This window comes from Harpia harpyja, chromosome 3 (assembly GCF_026419915.1).
Source record: "Harpia harpyja isolate bHarHar1 chromosome 3, bHarHar1 primary haplotype, whole genome shotgun sequence".
In the NCBI taxonomy this organism is placed as follows: domain Eukaryota; kingdom Metazoa; phylum Chordata; class Aves; order Accipitriformes; family Accipitridae; genus Harpia; species Harpia harpyja.
Window position 1 is genome coordinate 79833190 of NC_068942.1, and position 17476 is coordinate 79850665.

Below are 17476 nucleotides of genomic sequence, written 5' to 3' on the forward strand. Positions count from 1 at the left end.
GCCCTTAATGAAGAGCATGAAAAATAGGAGCTTGCAACCCTCTAATGCAGAGCCCTCAGGGGCTCCGGCTCCTGGGGGACATGGAGGCCAGCTGAGGACCCCAGAGGGACAAATCCCCAAAAGCTCCAGGTCTCTCTGCCTCTCCTACAGCCTCTCGGTCTTCCCCTTGGGTCGGGGAGGACGCAGCAGTGAGGCACCGCAGGTTGCGGGTGCAGGCAGGAACCTGCTTCATTTCTTCTTCTTCTCTGCAGAGGACAGATTGAGCTCCTCACCAGAATCTTCCTCACCGGGGATGCACTCAAGATGCTTTTGAAACTCTTAATTACGTGCTGGTAAAAGCTGTGACTCCACACTGGGGCTGACTGCGCCATTCGTGTGTCCCTGGGTCCCACCTGGTGCTCGGGCAGCATTTTCCCACTGATCCCTCTCCCTGGAGGATCAGCAAAACCCAGGATCCATGAAGAAAAAGGCACCAGAAACCCAACCTGTTCTTTTATCCTCAGCCCACGATTTGCACCGGGCTTTGAGTCAGGAGCTGGGGACGCTTGTGGCTGCCAGCTCAGCCACGATGCCGCAGCCTCGGGCAGTCAGATGTTGGAGCAGGGCTCGGAGACTGGTCCCAAGGGGCTCGGAGGTCCCAGCACCCATGCTGGAGTTGGGTCACCTCCTGGTGGCACCTTCACCGGCCCCGAGGACACCGGGATGGCCATCCTGGGTGGGACCAAGGCTGTTTCTGCAGCAGAGGCTGACAGCAGTGGTGTAGGGCAGGATGAGGTTGGCATCTTACCTTGCCTCTCCCCATCCATCCAGAGGGACGCTCGGTCCTTTCTCCCAGTTTGCAACTGGTGGGCGCAGGGCTTTCTGCATCGGAGGCAGATGGGTCCCTCAATACCTGTGCCTGGTTGTAGCGGGGCCAGGACACCCTGCAGGGACTGTCCCCAGTGGGGGGACTGGGCAAACGGGGATCTCCCCAGGAGCGAAGCAGGTCAGGACAAAGCCGGGCCAAGCCGTGGAGAGTGAAATTGGAAGGGGGGAGCATGATTCAGGCTGTGTCACCCCAGGGCAGCGCTGCACTGGCCGGAGAAAATCCCTCTTGATTCATGGCTTGGCAAGTTCTGTGGCTTATTGGGACCGCGATGACCCAGTGATGGTACCCCACAGCAGAGAGGGCTCTCAGTGATGGGGCATGGCCAGGCGCCAGCATCTCTCCCCGGCTCGCCTGCAGCCTGGCCGCGGAAGATGCAGCAAGGCAGCGAGATGCCGAGGATGACGCGCAGGTCGCCAAAATGATGCATGGGCTGAGTAAGAGAGACAGCCGGGGTTTTTTTTCACCAGGAAGGATTTCTCTCTTCCTTTATCGCAGCCAGGAGCACAGCACGGTCCGTTTTAAGGACTCGGCTCCAGCTGGGACGAAGCCTCAGATATTTTACTTTATCTCTGCAGTCTAATTCCCAGGGAACGGGAAGGGCTTCACAACACAGCCCAGTCGTCCCCGGCAAAGCTTCAACTATTCCCCTGACAAGCCGTGTCCTGCGGTATCGGAGGAGCGGGGCCAGCTGGCTGCTCTTCCCAGCCTTTCCCCTGTGCCGACGGCCCCAGCGACCCGGCAATGCTGAGGGGGGGGCTCTGGGAGGACACCCCACCACATCCCCTGTCCCCAAAAGGTGGGTTTCCCACCCGTGGGTACATCCCAAGCTCTTTGCTGTGGGGTGGTATTCCCTTCAGAAAGGGGGTAGGTGAATTCGGAGGGGCTGGGTTGGCTCTTGGTGACTGCTGACCATTGCCAGCCGAGGTTGCTCTGACTTGCCCTGTCCTTGGACTCATTCCCTAAACCCCAGCTAGTGTCTGCGGATGGAGACAAGCTACAAAGAGACCTTCAGCGTGAGCCAGCAGGGCCAGCCTTACATTCCTCTCCCCAAACAGCTCCCAGAGTAGATCTATTTTTTTAAGGATATGAGTTAAAGGCATTTAATCACAACCCTCCTGCTGTCCATTTCCTTTGGACCTCCTTGGTTTTCCGATTATTTTTTTTTGAGCAACATCCCTTCGAGATCCTGAGGATGGTTGAAAATTGAGCCATCGGCAGCGAGGACCACGCAGCCCTGCTCTCTTCTCTCCCACGCCATGGGTCATCTTTGATGCACCATGGCGCAACGAGGGCAAACTCCTCGATGCATCCATCCTCCTGTGGTGTGTCAGGGATTTCCAGGGAAAAAGAGTGCTCCAGCAGTGCTGGGAAGCATCCTGCAGTCTCCCAGGAGAACAGGGCCGGGCTTTTAGCCCAAAGGGTTTTGCCTACCCTTTTCCTACAGCCAGCCAACGCCAGTGACAGTCCCGGCTCTACTGGGAACGGGGTCCCTGCCACCCAGCCTCAGCAGGGAGCGGGGCCAGTCTTCGCACAGAGAAATGTCTTCTTTTACCCAGCCCAGTCCCCCAGTCTTGGCTCACTAGTGGTGTCCCAATGCCATGAGCACATTAATGTCCCCGGTCCCTGCACCACCATGAGGTTATTGGGACCCAGTTGCCCCAGCTCTTCACCCAAGCCCTTCCATCTGCTGTTCGATATCAAGGATAGGAGGTATTTTTCTTGGATTTAACAGATAGGTCCCCTCCATTTTCTTGCCCAAATAGAGAAAGGTATTTTTTTTTTGTTCCTCCCAGCCTGCAAAATCCAGCTGGCAGCGGGCTGACGGCGCTGCTGTCATCGTTTAATTCTCTGCAAATCTCAGCTCTTGCTAATTGGTTTTTGCTCTCCTGGCCGTTGCCTTCTCGCGGTGACCTCCGCCTGCCCTGTGCTGCTCCAATGCCCTTTGCATCAGGCTACGTGGGTTTTTCCAAACCACGGCAGCAGTTGGTCTGTGTTGGGGCCAGTTTGGGGTCCCACGAACCGGAGCGGGACGTGCCGCAGAGCTGCGGGCTGACGAGGAGTTTTCAGCCAACCCCTCGTCCCCCTCCATCCTGGCTGTCCCCCAGCGTGCCATGCCCTGGGATGTGGCTCCCTGTGGGACACAGCCCTGCTCTTCCCAGCTGCTGGTCCGCCAAGACTCCCTACGAGGACAGGGATGCCCCCCTGCAAGGGCAGGGACCCCCTATAAGGACAAGGGCACCCTACAAGGGGCGTAGAACCTCTGCAAGGATGAGGACCCCACAACGACCCCCTACAAGGATAGGGACCCCCCTATGAGAACAGGGACCCTGATGCCAGGACAAGGACCCCACAGAGACCCCCTAAAAGGACAAAGACTCCACAGGAGCTCCCTGCAAGGACAGGGACCCCCTGGGAGGACAGGGTCTGCTCTGCAAGGATGGGGTCCCCAAAAGTGTCCCCTATGAGGCCTGCTGCTCCAGCAGCCGTATGGCCCCGCAGGCTGCCAGCACCCTTCCACTCCCAGAAAGGCAGCGGCGAGTCCAGGCAGGGGGAAAGGGCAATTAAATATGATTTTAAAAATGCACCGGGCGCTGCTGTGCAAAGGCAAGTCTCAAAGCAAACATGCCCGCAAGAAGAAATCCTTCCTGGCTTAGTGCGTCCTTCTAAAAACAAAGAATGACTTCAGAAAAATGTGAGAAAAACATGAGCTGCTCCCCCCCTAAGAGGGAAAAAATAGAGCAAAGCAGCAATGTGATGGTGTTTGTGCTGCCGGGGCCTTTGGGTGAGCTGGATGGGGGTGCAGGGCCATTGGCAGCAAATACCCCGAGAGCATTGCTGCAATGCCCAGGAAAAGTTGATCTCCCCTAAAAAATCATCAGACGCCAAATATTTGCTCGAACGCTCCCAAACACACTGCAGAAGGGATGCGTCGCAGCAGAGCCCTTCAGCTCCCTCCCAAAGAGAGATTATTGATGATAAACTTCGCAAATCTTCATGATTTTTTCTAATAATTACAGCACATCAATCACAATAATAAATAATTAAGAGAATCAAGACCTTGCATAGCTTTTTGAGAAGCGTTTGGCATCGTGGCTCTCTGAAGCTGATCCCAGCTGCTCCGTGGGGCGGCTGTGCTGGTTCTGGTGGGATGCACCGGCAGGAAAACTCCGTGCCCGGGGAGGAAGAGCTGGTCCCGGTGCTCCGGCTCGCGCAATCAGCTCCGCCAAGGAGGAAAGTGCTGAGCAAGCCTGCCTGGGAAGGATGCTCTTAGGGAAGGACCTCTCCGAGGGGGTAACCGGTTGCTTGAACCAGCGGATGGATGTCCTGCCCTGGATTTCTGGTATTTTTTTTTGACCCCTGAACCCCTCTCAGACTTGTCAGGGGCTCTGCGTTTTGCTGTCCCGGGATGCCCCCAACCCCCCCCGGCAGCGGGAAGCCTCCAGCTCCTAAAGCATCTTGCAGGGAGGGCTCGGGCGTCTGGGCTGATTTAGCAGCCAAAGCTTGGGAAGGCAAAAGGCAATGAACGGGGGGGACTGATGGCAAAGCACTACCCGCAGAGAAACCTTCTGAGCACGGCAATTTCCAATGGCCAAACACGCCAGGATAGAGCCTGGAAGCCTTTCCCCTGTCCCCCTTCTCCTTTGCCCTTTCCCTTTTCTCTTGCCGCCTGTCCCCATCCCTGCTTGCAGAGCTGCAGGAGTTTGCAGAGGCTTCGTGCTCCTTCTTATCCATGTCATGGACGTGGTCTTGCAGCAGAAACGAGGGCTGGTGATGGCCTTGCTGAGAACAGCCCCAGGGGATGTTGGGGACAGCGATGACCGGGGGTACTGGAGGAAACAGGAGCATTCTCGCAGGATGCACGAGGTTTCCAAAACCGGTGCCTGATGCGATCACTCCAAGACCCCGAGCAGCGTCCTCCAGCAGCCCCGTGGACCAGCCGGCAGAGCCCCTCAGCCAGGGCACGGGCTGCCCATGCCTTCCCCAGGCGCTGGCTGTGCACCAGTTTGCTGAGAATAAGCGCTGAGGACTCATCCTCACATTGCTATGGGCCAGTCCGGCCTCCGCAGGGCCCTCCGAGAGTCCTCACAGCTGTAAATGAGCTTTTCCCAGCCCCTACTGGATGAAAAAGGTCTTTAGTGGAGGAAATAGCAGCTGCTCATGACAAATAAATGTTCTCTCATGTATACATCCACTCAGCATGACAAACTCCATCGCTCTCAATTAGCTGCCTGGCCAAAACTCTAGTAGCACAAATGTCTGGGGATAAACACAGGCAAACCAAACAGCCCTGGAATGGCTTCTTGTAAATACAGATATTTCTCTTTTTAAGCCTGTTCAAAATGCTGTCTGCTTTGACATTTCACATCTGTTGTGGCCAACACCATCTCCTCCTGCCCCCCACATATAGAGAGATAAAACCTTGTCCCCGGCACACCATGGCAGCAGTATTGAGGATATTGGGCTCCCAGTAAATGGCATCCTTAGTGGTTTTTATCCATCCCAGTTCCACCAACCATTGCTATGCTGCTTATTCAGCATCTTCTAGGTGCTTTCTAGGGTTGAAATGACAGTGGAGGTGACAGCAAAGGAAGGAGGACAGTGAGGACATGGGTGCTGGAGGAGGTTTGGGGAGGGTGATGGGCTCAATGAGCTCTGGAGGTTTCTCCTAGCACCATTTCGGTACCTCTAGGCAGAGGAAGAGGAGGCAGCGGGGAGCAGAGCCTTCCTCTTGCATCCTTGCCCCCTCCCCGGCACCCCAGCTAAGCAAAGAGCCATGCAAAGAAAAAAAAATTCAGCAGCCTGCTGCGAAAAGCCCAGCTGGAGACATTTGAATCTGGTGGGTGCTCTCTAGAGCAGCCGGTGGGAGAGAGAAATCTGCGGATGCTCAGCATGAGGAACGGCTCTGCCAGCTTTGCGGGAATCTCGCTCAGCCGGGGCCGGCACGGCGGCTCGGCCGGGCTCCTCTTGGCACGGCACGGTGCCGGCAGCGTGGGGCTGGCTGTGGGAAGGGAAAGCTGAGCCAGAGCAGGGACCGTTTGTCGCTGCAAAAGCTGCCAACGCTAACAGGAGCAGAGCTGGTCACAGCTGGGAGCTGGAGGATGCCAGAGGATGCCAGGGGATGCCAGCGGCTTCAGGCTGGCAGAGCCCTGTGCCCTGGAGCAGAGGCCGTCCCCAGCTGCGGCACGCAGGTGGTTTCACCGTTATTATTTCCCCTTTTTATTCCCTTTTTTAATTTTCTGGAGTTTCCCCAGTCGATGTGGGGTGCTGGGGGGGAATGGCCGTGGAAGGGATGCAGCTCCTACGCCGGGAAGAGATGCTCCCAGAGCACAGAGGGGAAACTGAGGCAGAGAAATGCAGTGTGTCAGACTTGTAGGACTGGAAGGCTGATGTTTCGACCATGACAGGGCCTCACTCACAAACTGCCTGCTCAGAGAAACAAGCTTTTTCAGGTGGTTTGGGTTTTTTTTTAGGAGGTTTTTTATTTCAGCCACAAACCGTCACATTCTGCAGCTGGAGCGGCTCAGTGGGAACCGCAGCAAAAGCAGAGCAGGCGGTGGCTGCTCTCGGCCACCACGCTGGGACCCAAAACCCTACACAGATTTATAGTCTGACTTTCTCAGAAGCCTTCGCTGTCCTCCTTACAAGAGCTCAGTTCATGAGGCTGCTAGCGGGGTCCTATTTTTTACCTAATAAATGGGATTTGCAAGCGAGGTCGCAGCGTTTAGCACGCGAGGCATGTGGCGAGCGATCCATCATGCTCAGCGATGCCTCGTAACTTTTATGGCCTTCTTAAAAGCCAGATGCTTGACATGAGTTTGACACTGTTTAGTCTCTTGTTTTTGAAGATTTAGATCGCTTTGGGAACTGCACCAGCGCTGGCAGAACGGCGGCATTTCCCTGCGGATTTGATGGGCGTGGATGTTTCCACGTTTCAGGGAAATCCGGTTAAAAAAAGCAGCTAGGCATGGGAAACCCTTGCAATTTCCAGGAGCCTCCCCAAACATGTTGCCTACCTTGGGTTTTTGAGTAGGGACCCAATGTGCCCCTTCCAAACCTCTCCCGCTGCCTTTGCCCCCACGGCGAAGCCCGTAAGCGTCGGGGAAGCGCGGTCCAGCCCTCGCCGCTGGCTTCTCCCACTCGGAGAAAGGCGATGGGTCCTCCTTCAGTGCTCATCAGCTGTATAAAGAGCGGCAAGTGAGAATATATCTTATCGCATGCCTCATCTGGATGCTCTTAAGGGAGAGGGCTTTCTCCGGGGGCGAGTGCCAGCCCCGCCATGCGTGCACGTCGCTGCGGCAAACAAACAAGCGCTGGCCTTGGACGGCTCGCTCCCTCGCCGAGCCGCGGCAGTTGTATTTTTAGCTCCGCATCCCAGTTGGGTTTGTAAAACTTTCCCTCCTTGTGTTTTCAATCAGTTGTAGATCATCTCTAAGCTCCGGCTGGATTTTTCCCAGCGCGTCGGTTGTCCTCTTGGTTGGTTTTCCAGCAGCAGCACGTTCTCCCAGCCGGAGGGGGAGGACCCGGAGCGGGGGCTTTGCTTCTTTTTGCCCTGCCCCTGCATGTGCTTTATGGCTCGGGGGCCAACGGGGATGTATGGCTGCCTTCGCCATCCCAGGGCCAAGTGCCGTCCCCGGCATCCTCCGGCTCACCCTCCCGGCACACCGGGCTCCGGCTACGGGGAGAAAGGAGCCCGCAGGAGCTGTTGGCAGCAGGAGGGCTGTGCATCCCTCCCGCATTCCTCCCTCATCCATCAGCTCCTGAAGCCGCGACCGAGTACCGGGGAGGGACAGAGACCCGGGAACATGCCAGGAACAAGCAAGACCCCTGAGCAGCTGAAATGGTGGCAATTCAGCCAGTTTGGGGAAAAACTCAGCCGAGACCTTCACCCCCCTGCAACGCCGAACTAAAAAGCCAAAATGGAAAAAATTGTTATTATTCATACATTGAAAAAAAAGCTTGAAAATGTGGCTGCAGAGAGGTTAATTCTGCCACAGCCCTGCTGCTTCCAAGGTCTCATAACCCCTCATAATGACAGGGGACAGGCCACGAATTACTCGTTCTGGGCCTTGGTGTTGGGTGGCAGGCTCTGATTTTAAGCCTATGATGTTTGGGATACCCCAACAGCCTTCCTGGAAAGGGGCGATACCCTTGCTTACTGGGCTGCAAGGTAAAATAACAGCCTGATTTACACGGCAAGCTCTCCCCTCTGGGGATGCTGTAGGAGGAAAGTGCTCGGTGTTAGTCCCCAATGACCAAAAAGGAACCTGGTGAATCCAGGAAAATGGGAAATGTGGGGTGACCTGAGGGACCCGGAGGAGCTGGAAAGGTTTCACATTAATACGTGGGGATGCAGAGATCTGAAACCAGCTGCAAAAGCAGAAGGCAGCTACAGTAAAACCAAGTGTTTCTCTTTTCCCCGCACTCGAACCGTGGGGAATTGCTATCAGCTCCGACATCCGATGCCGAGGTAAGCCCTGGCACCGCTGTGAAGCTGGTTTGGGAGCCCAGCCGTGCCATCTTCCCTTAAGTCACTTCCTTGCCTAATTAATTTAATCCGGTTTAATAGCTATCGTGCTGTGCACCCTCCTGGAGCCCACGGAGATGGGCTCGCTGCCCATCCTCTGCCTGGAAACACAGCCGCCTCGGCAGGGCAGCTGCTTCCCACCCGACTCTCCCCTTCTTCCCAGGGCTCTGCTTTCCTTCCAGCCTCCCGAAGGACCGACCAGACCAGCCATCCCAGAGGCACTCCGTAGGGATGCCGGGCTCGGACACAACACCGCACGCAGCATATCACATCGCTCACCTTTGTAGGCTGTCCCCAAATGTTGCCCACGTTTGCTGACCCCCATGAATGGGGACGTGGGGCTTTTGTGGCCCGTGGGTAGAGCAACGGCTGAAGTACTCGGGCTCAGCCAGGAGGCCAAAACAGCTGAAAAATGAAGGCTCGCTCCTTGCTGACAGCACACAGATGCAGAGGAGATGTTCCAAACAAGCCAGAAAAAGAGCGAGCGAGAAGGAAGCTCCCCTCCTTTCTTCTCTACTCTCCAAAAAATGCTCATTTTCCCTAAAACTCTGCCTTGCATCGCCATCATTTCCCACCCAAACCATGCCCCGCTGCCTGGACCCTTCATGTTTTCCTTTTTAAGGGAGACAGCCCAGAAGGAAAGGCAGACACCAGCCTCCCCGCTGCCACGGGGCACAACTCAGAGCGACCCCCAGGCTGCTCTGGCCAGCTGGGGAGGGTCCCAATTCCCCACATCCCGCAGCTCCCCGCTCCCTCTGGCAGCTGCGGAAAGTCTCTCTCCGTTTTTAGGAGGTCTGGTGGGCAGCTGATGCCGTCCCTTGTCCCCAGTGGGTGGCTTCTCCCTCGCTCCTCTTCGGCAGCTTGATTTCCAGATGGAAATGCAGACGTAAATACCTGCCTGGTGCTTTCTTGCACCGGCAGGTTTCTGGTATGGAAATAAAAAACCATTAAGGGTCGGCACAGACAACGAAATGACACTTTGGCACCTTGCATTTAAGCCGAGCAGACGTCAATTGAGCTGAAGAGAGCCAAATTAATTTGGCTTTTGTAATGGCTCCTGCGTGATGCTAATAAAAGCAGTGTTTTGTGCAGGCTCATGGCTCAGGATACAGAGAGATTCATGGCCCTCCTTGTCCTCGCAGAGCTCTAATTAAGGCCCTTTACTCATCTGAAAGAAGGAGCAGGAGGGGCTGATCGCTTTTTTCATTTTCTGGGCTCGGGGAGCAGCAGCGGCCGGCGGTAACCCATGGCCAGCAGCTCAGGGGTTGGGCCCAGCCAGCACACCCGACTCGGGGGGGCTGAGACCCCCTCTCTCCACGAGACGCGGCGTGTAGAGCGGTCCCCAAGCAGAGCAGCATCCCACAGCATCTCTGGGCAAGGGACCCGTCTCTGCGGGATGCGTCACGGCAAAGGGACTCGGGTCTCGGGGGGTTCCTCTCCTTGCATGCACCAAGCCACTCCCCGGCTCACAACCGACTTCTCTTTTTTTATTTTTGCATTAAATTTCAGCCAAGTCATTTCCCTGACCCCACTTGCCAGGATTGCTGACCTTTACTGGGGACGGCTCGCACGAGAGTGACTCCGCTGTAGCATTGCCCTGCAAAAAGCAGATCCCAGCAGGATGGATGCTGGGAGGTTGTCTCCCAGCCCCGCGTTTCCCCATGACGAGCCATAAACCTCCCCAAAAAACAAACACCCAGCAATTAGTGGTCAGCAACCGAGCTGGCGGCCGGTGGGAGCAGATCCTCGGAGCGAGAGCCGCGGGGAGCATCCCGCCTTCGGGTTGTCCCCTGCGCCGCTATGGATGGCCCTGGGTCCCCTTCCCACCACTGTCACACGCCTCGGCAGGCTGGTCTCTGCAGGATGTGACCCCCCCTGCCATTTCCAACGTGATAGCTATTTTTTTCTTTTTTTTCCCATCTTTTGCATGCCAGGCAGCCTTTCCCTCTGGCTTAGAAGAGGGTTAGGCAACTGGTCACGAAATTCCAGCATGAGCAACCAGGTCACGACCATCCAGACAAATAAAGCGCACGGACCCACGGCTCTTCCCAAAGCTTTTGGCTCCTTTTCGAGCCAAGCACCCGCTAAGACACAACAGGGTGCACAAGCCCTGAACCCCAAAAATGCCTTTCCTGCTGCTGCATGCACAGATGGGGAAATAATTGGGGAGGGGGGTGACCGCAACCTCCGAGCGGCGGGTGCCAGTCTGCCAAATCTGGACACCCAGGGCTCAGCAACAGGGTTAAAGACTTAATTGCATGGACAGTGTGGGGAGCACCCCAGCTGCAGCCCCATGTACAGGACACATCTTGCAACCCTCCCCCGAAATTCCACCCCCTTCCAAATCCCCCCAGCCACAGGGTGCTGCCAGAAACCCGCCGGCAAGGCTTGAGCAATAGCAGCCCATGCCTAACATCTGCCCACACACATTTTGGAGGCCAGTAAACTTCCTGTGGATATTGGCTGCCTGACAAAAGTGACATAAATTCTGCCTTTTTTTAGGGTGGGTATTTTTTTTTTTTTTTTTTGTATTTTGATAACAGGTAGGAGCTTTGCCTGCCTCTCCCTGGCTTCGGGTTATACAAGTTTGAGGAAGAGCTCAGAGGTGGGGCTATTTCTGTAGCTCGGGGGCCAGCTTGCAGAGGTAAGGGAAAAATATCATCACACATCTAAAAAACACAGTTTATTTTCACTTTTTAGGAAACTGGAGGCACATGTTTCCCCTCCCAGCCTCCCCTCCTGCCCTCTCCCCCCATCCCCGAGGCTTCACCCCACCGATGCTCCAGGCAGGTGACACGTTTCCTCCAGGAGCCAGATCCACCCTGAGGTGCATCTTAAGCAAAAATCCACACGTGATTCAGCAGGCTCCTTTGCGAGACATTTATTATTTAAATAACAAATTTTTTTTCTACGTCACCTCAACTAACGAACCGCAGAAAAGCTCCAAATCTCGGCACCTTTGGGCTTTCTGAGCAGAGCTACAGCTCTCAAATGGACAACGAGACGCCCCGCTGGCAACAGCACAACGACACTGTGTGTGTCGGATGCTGCACGAACGGGAGCCACGAAACCCCCCCCAGCAACTCCGAACGGCAGCGATGGCCTTGGGACAAACCCAGCTCACCCACGGGGTTGGATGCTCCTTACCCCAGTGGGGACCAACCTGGAGCCCCAAAAAGCAACAGGCATCCCACAAAACAAAATAGCGTCGCTGAAGGATGCTGCCCGAAGGGGCAGGATTGGTGACCTGGATGTTTCTGCACTTGGGTTTTTTGGTTTCGTTGGGTTTTGGGTGTTGGTTTTTTATTTAAATTAAACCCCTAGAGACGTGATGTCCCTGAGCAGGTTTGTCCCAAGCCGGTGGGAGGGCAGTTGAGACCACTTTGCCAGGCAGCCTGGGAGGATGAGCCCTCCTCCGTGCCAGCCCAAAACCCATCAGCAGCATCACCCTGCACGTGGGTAAAGCGCATGGCTGTGACCGAAAACTCTCGTTCCCTGGTCGGGCTCTTTATTCCCCTTGTCAGCTCCTGCGCAAACTACAGGGCAAAGAAAATTGCAAAACGGGTGCTCAGGAGGGGCCACGCAGCTCTGCTGCCATCACAGCACTAGGGAAGTGCCACAATTTGGCTTTTTTTTCTGCCCAGTGCCCCTCAGACATGGTGGGCTGGCACCCACCGGAGCCTAAAATCCCTGGAGTGGGGGACAGACAGACAGACACATGCACACAGACCTGATAAAGTGCATTTCCTTAGGCAACCAGCCTACCGAATAAAGGGGAATATTTGGGGATACACTGCTCCCTTCTTCTCCTACCCGATCCCTAGGGACCTGGGGGCAGAGACGGGTGCTTGCAGCAACAGTGGCCACCCAGCCCCATCTCCAGGACCCGTACCCCTGCCCGCACACTGCCTTCAGCCCGAAACGACCGTGGGGACCTTGCTGGGAAGCACACCAGCAGGAAGCTCTGCTCCCCGACACCCCCCCCCAGCAGTAGTGTTATAGCAAAGCCCCCCCATGCTTCACCCCCCGACCGTCCCGACCGTCCCGCCGGGCGGGAGCAGCCCCGTCTAAGGGCGACAGCGATATCCAGGTACTCATCAGCCCTTCCGATCTTGTCCCACTGTATTTTTTTGCCCCGTGAGAGACCGCACTGGCTTTCCAGGGGCTTCCCAGACACGTGGTGACACCCGGCCGGGCCACCCGTACCTGGCCCACCCTGCAGCAGATACGTCTCTTTACGGGCCGTAAGGCAGAGCTTCGTTAACATCTGTCAGGGCTGTGCTTCACCTGGCAGATGTCTCCTGGAATGGCCGATGGATCTACTGCCCACCGGGGTCCAGCCGTGTTGCCAGTTTTGTCTTTGCGGGGGACGGAGTCCGTCTGTCCTGGCTCGCGGGGGTCACCTGGCAGCACAGCACCGAGCGCATGAACCGCAGGACCGGCGGCCTCAGGATGGCGAAGACCCAAGGGTCGACGATGGAGTTAATGGAGAGGAATCTCAGGGCTAGGAGGTCCCAGCTGTGGTTGTCCTCCGCCTCGCTGAACTTGTTCACGTAGGCGCGGATCTGTAAAACACGATGGGGAGAAATAATGCCGCGTCTGGGCTTCCAGGATCTGGCCCGCGGGCAGCTTCTTGGGGAGATTTGGGCTGTCACAGCACACTTGCTGCCTCCGCCGGTTTAAATTAACTTCTCGCTAATGAAAGCCAGGCCTGTGCTCTGCTCTCAACACGCAGCGAGGCTTCGTTTAGCCCTAATGCAGTTAAGGCGGAGGCTGCTCAAGGAAGCGGTGGGTCTCACCTTGAAAACCACATAGGACAAATCAACGTTCAAGATGGAGAGGATGCGGGGTGTTGGACCCCTCCGGTCCTTCCTGCAACGTGCCGACTCATAGCAGCTTACGGGGCTTCCTGGAAGGGTGACTCAGCACTCCTTACTCATACGGGTCGAATCGCCACCCCCTCGCTTCGGGGGAGAGGGGATGCTCGGCCAGGGATGGGAGCTGAGGGTGTGGGAGATGTGAGCATCCCTCCTCTGGCCGGGATCTGTCGGGTACCACCCGGGGACGGTACATCCTGGGACACGAGGTGGCCGCGGTGCAGCCGGTACCCGGGGCTGCCGACAGCCCAGCACTTCCGAGGGTTGCCCCGGGCTCAGAGTTTTTTGGGGAAGGATTTTGTGGTGCTGTGGCTTGATGCTCTCTGGGTCCATGTGCCCGGGCTGCTCCTCGGAGGGTGGCTGCTGTGGGCAGCCCCAGCCAGAAGAGAAAGTGTCACTACAAGGAGACACTGGCAGCTTGGTTTGAGATGCTGCCAAAACGCAGCCTGAACACAACCCCACATGGGAGCCAGGCGATGGGAAAAGAAAAGCTGGCTGTGCTTCTGGATAAGACTATATCTGCTACCACAGGGCCCATGGGATCCCCACCAGTGCCGCTTTCCCACCCCATCTGCCCCCAGCAGACCCGCAGGGCCCTGCCCACATCTCCCCGCCAAGGGGTCTTGCTTCGCAACGACCACGGCACCCAAACTGGGGCTTTTTTCGGGACACGAGGAGAGCTGCCCATCACGTGTGGGCCCATTGACAGGAGCTGAAGCATCTCTCAGGATGTTGAGTCTAGCTCCCGGGATGCTCGCGAACGTCCGGACATTACTGCTTTGTCTTTTCTCTGTCTTAAAACCCAGGCAGCCTGGCTTGGCTACAGCCTGTGGTTATTTTCTTTTCCCTTGGGAAAAGAAAGGGAGCGCGAAGGGAAGGTAGCGTCTATTTAACTCCACAAGCACAAAATTAGCGCTGGCTTCGCTCCCAACCTTGGTGGGGCTCGCTTCTAATGGGAACAAAATGACCTCCTGCAGCGGCGGGCTCGCACACACGAGCGGCAGGGGACACGAGTGGCTCGAGGTGCTCTGGAGTCCGCGATGCTGCTGCTGGGATACGGCTTGGATGGATGAAAAGCGGACCTTTGGTGGGCAGAGCCCCGGGCAGTCAGAGGACTCGTTCTCTCCCCTTCCTCACTTGGCTGCGGTGTTTCGACCCCGTATTTCTGCGGGAAGCCTCGCGCACGGACAGGGCACGGGATGCGGGCACAACCCTTGGGACGAGGCGTGCTGCGACCCACGTGCCGGATCTCCGTTCGCAGCAATCACCCATCTCTGTGCCCGCGCCCCGGTGTTGTTGCGGAGGAGTGGAGACCTCCTGCCTGCCCACGTCTCCAGCTCCATCCTTCCCTCTTGCCACAGAAGTCTGGGATAACTCTGCCCACCCAGTACAGATACCCACTGCCTCGAGCCCAGCAGCACCTCCTTCATCCCCACCTTTGGATATCTAATTTATTGCTCTGCCACCCCTCACACCTCCGCTGTGAGCACCGGGAACTGCAGCGATGCCGTGTGGTCCGGGGGACCCCTACCCCAGACCCTGCCTGAGCCACACTGCCCGGCCTCGGAGCCTCTGTGGGATGGGAGGGCACCTCTGCTCCTGCCACCCCGTCCTCCTCCCGGCACTGGGGATATGGGGAGTGGTCCCCCCAGTTCCCCAAAGGATGTGCGGATCGGCTAGAGTTTGTGGCAGAGCTGGGGTCTCCCAAGCTTCAGGAGGAGCTCAGCTTTGACCTCGGCCCGTAAGATTTGGGCCGTGGAGCGAGGGGGAGCCCTATAAAGGGAGGGAGAGAAAGGGGGGTGCTGGGGAGAGGGACCCCAGCCCAGGAGAGAGGCGGTCGCACTCACCGTGAACGGCAGGGAGCAGATGACGAAGGTGATGGTCATGATGGAGAGGAGGAGGAGATGGTCGATCTCCTCGGCCATGGACAACATGCGCCGGCCGCAGCTGCCGGCCGCCCGGGGCTGCTCGAGCGTGGCCAGCCGGCGGGTCTTCTGCCCGCGGCGGTGCATGCGGGCCAGGTTGGCGATGACGCTGAGGTTGCAGAGCAGCACGGAGAGGATGAGGAAGAGGAGCAGGGTGGCGTAGAGAAGCGAGAAGGTGACGTCCGACCCGGACGCCTCCCCGCCGCCGTTGTGCCGGAGGTAGTCCAGGTGCATCTGGATGAAGCACCAGGTGCCGGGGCAATACTGCACGTACCGCCCGAAGCCCACCAGCGGCAAGGAGCAGAAGGCCGCGGAGAAGGTGTAGATGGCGGGCAGGGCGACCAAGCCCGTGCGGGGGCTGAGAAAGCGCTCGTAGAAGTAAGGCCGCCCCAGGGCCAGGCATCGCTCCAGCGCCATGGCGAAGAGGATGAGCATGGTGGCGAGGCCGAAGAAGCTCATGGCGAAGCCGAAGTAGAGGCAGATGTGTCCTCCTTGGGCGAGGGCGGTCAGGGTGCGGTTGCGGTGATAGGAAGCCAGGACCAAGGGGCTGACGGAGCAGGTGCCCAGCAGATCGGTGACTACCAGGGCCAGCACCAGGACGTGGAAAAGGGAAGGCGGGCGGCTGCGGGAACCGCGCCGGCAACGTAACAGCAACCCCAGGGCCAGGAGATTGCCCAGGAGCCCGGCGGAGAACATCAGGGCGCTGACCAGGGGCCGGACCCCGGCCGGCAGAGCTCCGCCGCGTTCGCACGACCCCCGTCCCGTCCCGTTCATCCCGCCGCCGCCGCGCCACTGCGCCGCCGCCACCGGCACCGCCCTCCGCGCTGCCTTCCCCACCCCACGGGCCCCGCCCGCCGCCCCCGAGCCCGCCCCGTCCCGTGTGTCGTGTCCCGTGTGTGCGTGTGTGTCCCCCCTCCTCGGTTCTCCCGGAGCCGGGGAGCCCCGACGCCGCGCTAGCCCCGCGGCAGGGTTAGGAATCCCCTCGAACCCCGGTACCGGGCTGGGAGTCCCGGGGGAGGCTTTCGGGACACACCCCCCCCCGGGGCAAGGGCAGCCCCCCCGGGTGGGTAGGGAGTCCACGTAGCGAGTGGGAGGCCCCGCAAACGGCCGGTTCTCCGGGGAGGTTTGGGGGTCCCGGTGCTGCTCTGGGAACACTGGGCTAGTCCCGGTGCTGATCTGGGAGCCCAGTGGCATGGCCAGCCCTGGTACCGAGCCGGGACCCCCCACACACGGCCGGCCCCCAGTACCGACCCAGGAGTCCCACTGCTGCTCTGGGAACGCTGGGCTAGTCCCGGTGCTGATCTGGGAGCCCAGCGGTATGGCAGCCCCGGTACCGAGCCAGGAGACACACACATGGCCAGCCCACGGTACCGAGCCAGGAGTCCCACTGCTGCTCCAGGAACGCTGGGCTAGTCCCAGTGCTGATCTGGGAGCCCAGTGGTATGGCCAGCCCCGGTGCCAGTCCAGGACCCCCACACACGGCCGGCCCCCGGTACCGAGCTGGGACCCCCCCACACGGCCAGCCTCCAGTACTGACCCAGGAGTCCCACTGCTGCTCTGGGAACGCTGGGCTAGTCCCGGTGCTGATCTGGGAGCCCAGTGGCATGGCCACCCCTGGTACCAAGCCGGGTCCCCCACACATGGCCAGCCCCAGTACCGACCCAGGAGTCCCACTGCTGCTCTGGGAACACTGGGCTAGTCCCAATGCTGATCTGGGAGCCCAGCAGTACGACCAGCCCCGGTGCCAGTCTGGGAGCCCCGCACACACAGCACAGCCAGTCCCGGTCTGGTCTGAGAGTCCCGGTGCTGCTCCAGGAGCCCCGAGGCACGGCTACCCCAATGCCCATCTGGGATCCCCGAGAGGCACAGCAAGACCCAGTGCCGATCCGGGACTCCCCGATTCACGGCGATAGCCGGTGCCGGTCTGGGAGCACCGAGTTCACATGGAACCGTGGTGCTGGTGCTGCTCAGGGAACCCCAGGTGGGCAGAGGCACCCCCAAGGCATGATGAGCCCCAGTGCCATCTCCACCGGCCTGGTGTGGGGCGGATTTACCGGGGAGCCACAGCTGATCCGGGCTGTGCGGGTCCCCCATGGCCCCAGAGGCAGCCGGAGCCCACGGAGAACACCCTGCCCCATGGCCAGCCCCACACCATGTCCCCATTGCCCCCCTTTCCTATATGTCATAAGAGGTCCTCATGGGGGTGCAGCCTGCGGCCGGTGTCCGGTCATGAGTGGGGGACACATCGGAGGGAACCGCTCTTCCCACTGCAAGCCTGGCT

General features: G+C 58.4%; 1 protein-coding gene across 1 annotated transcript; it reads right to left on the reverse strand.

Annotated features, from left to right (window-relative positions):
- Window positions 1-12444: 12444 nt before the first annotated feature.
- Window positions 12445-16024, reverse strand: PTGER2 (prostaglandin E receptor 2). Its single transcript, XM_052783621.1, has 2 exons — window positions 15118-16024; window positions 12445-12958 (listed from the first exon to the last, which is right to left on the reverse strand). Exons 1-2 carry the CDS (start codon window positions 15967-15969, stop codon window positions 12713-12715), a joined length of 1098 nt encoding a protein of 365 aa, XP_052639581.1. The 5' UTR covers window positions 15970-16024; the 3' UTR covers window positions 12445-12712.
- Between the last annotated feature and the right edge of the window lie 1452 nt (window positions 16025-17476).

What these genes read in the sequence shown, in the direction of transcription:
- PTGER2 (XM_052783621.1), bottom strand. Translation starts at nt 15,969, where the DNA reads ATGAACGGGACGGGACGGGGGTCGTGCGAACGCGGCGGAGCTCTGCCG. An exon ending in TCTGCTCCCTGCCGTTCACG is followed by an intron (nt 12,959 to 15,117) that starts GTGAGTGCGACC and finishes CGTGTTTTACAG; the next exon opens with ATCCGCGCCTACGTGAACAA.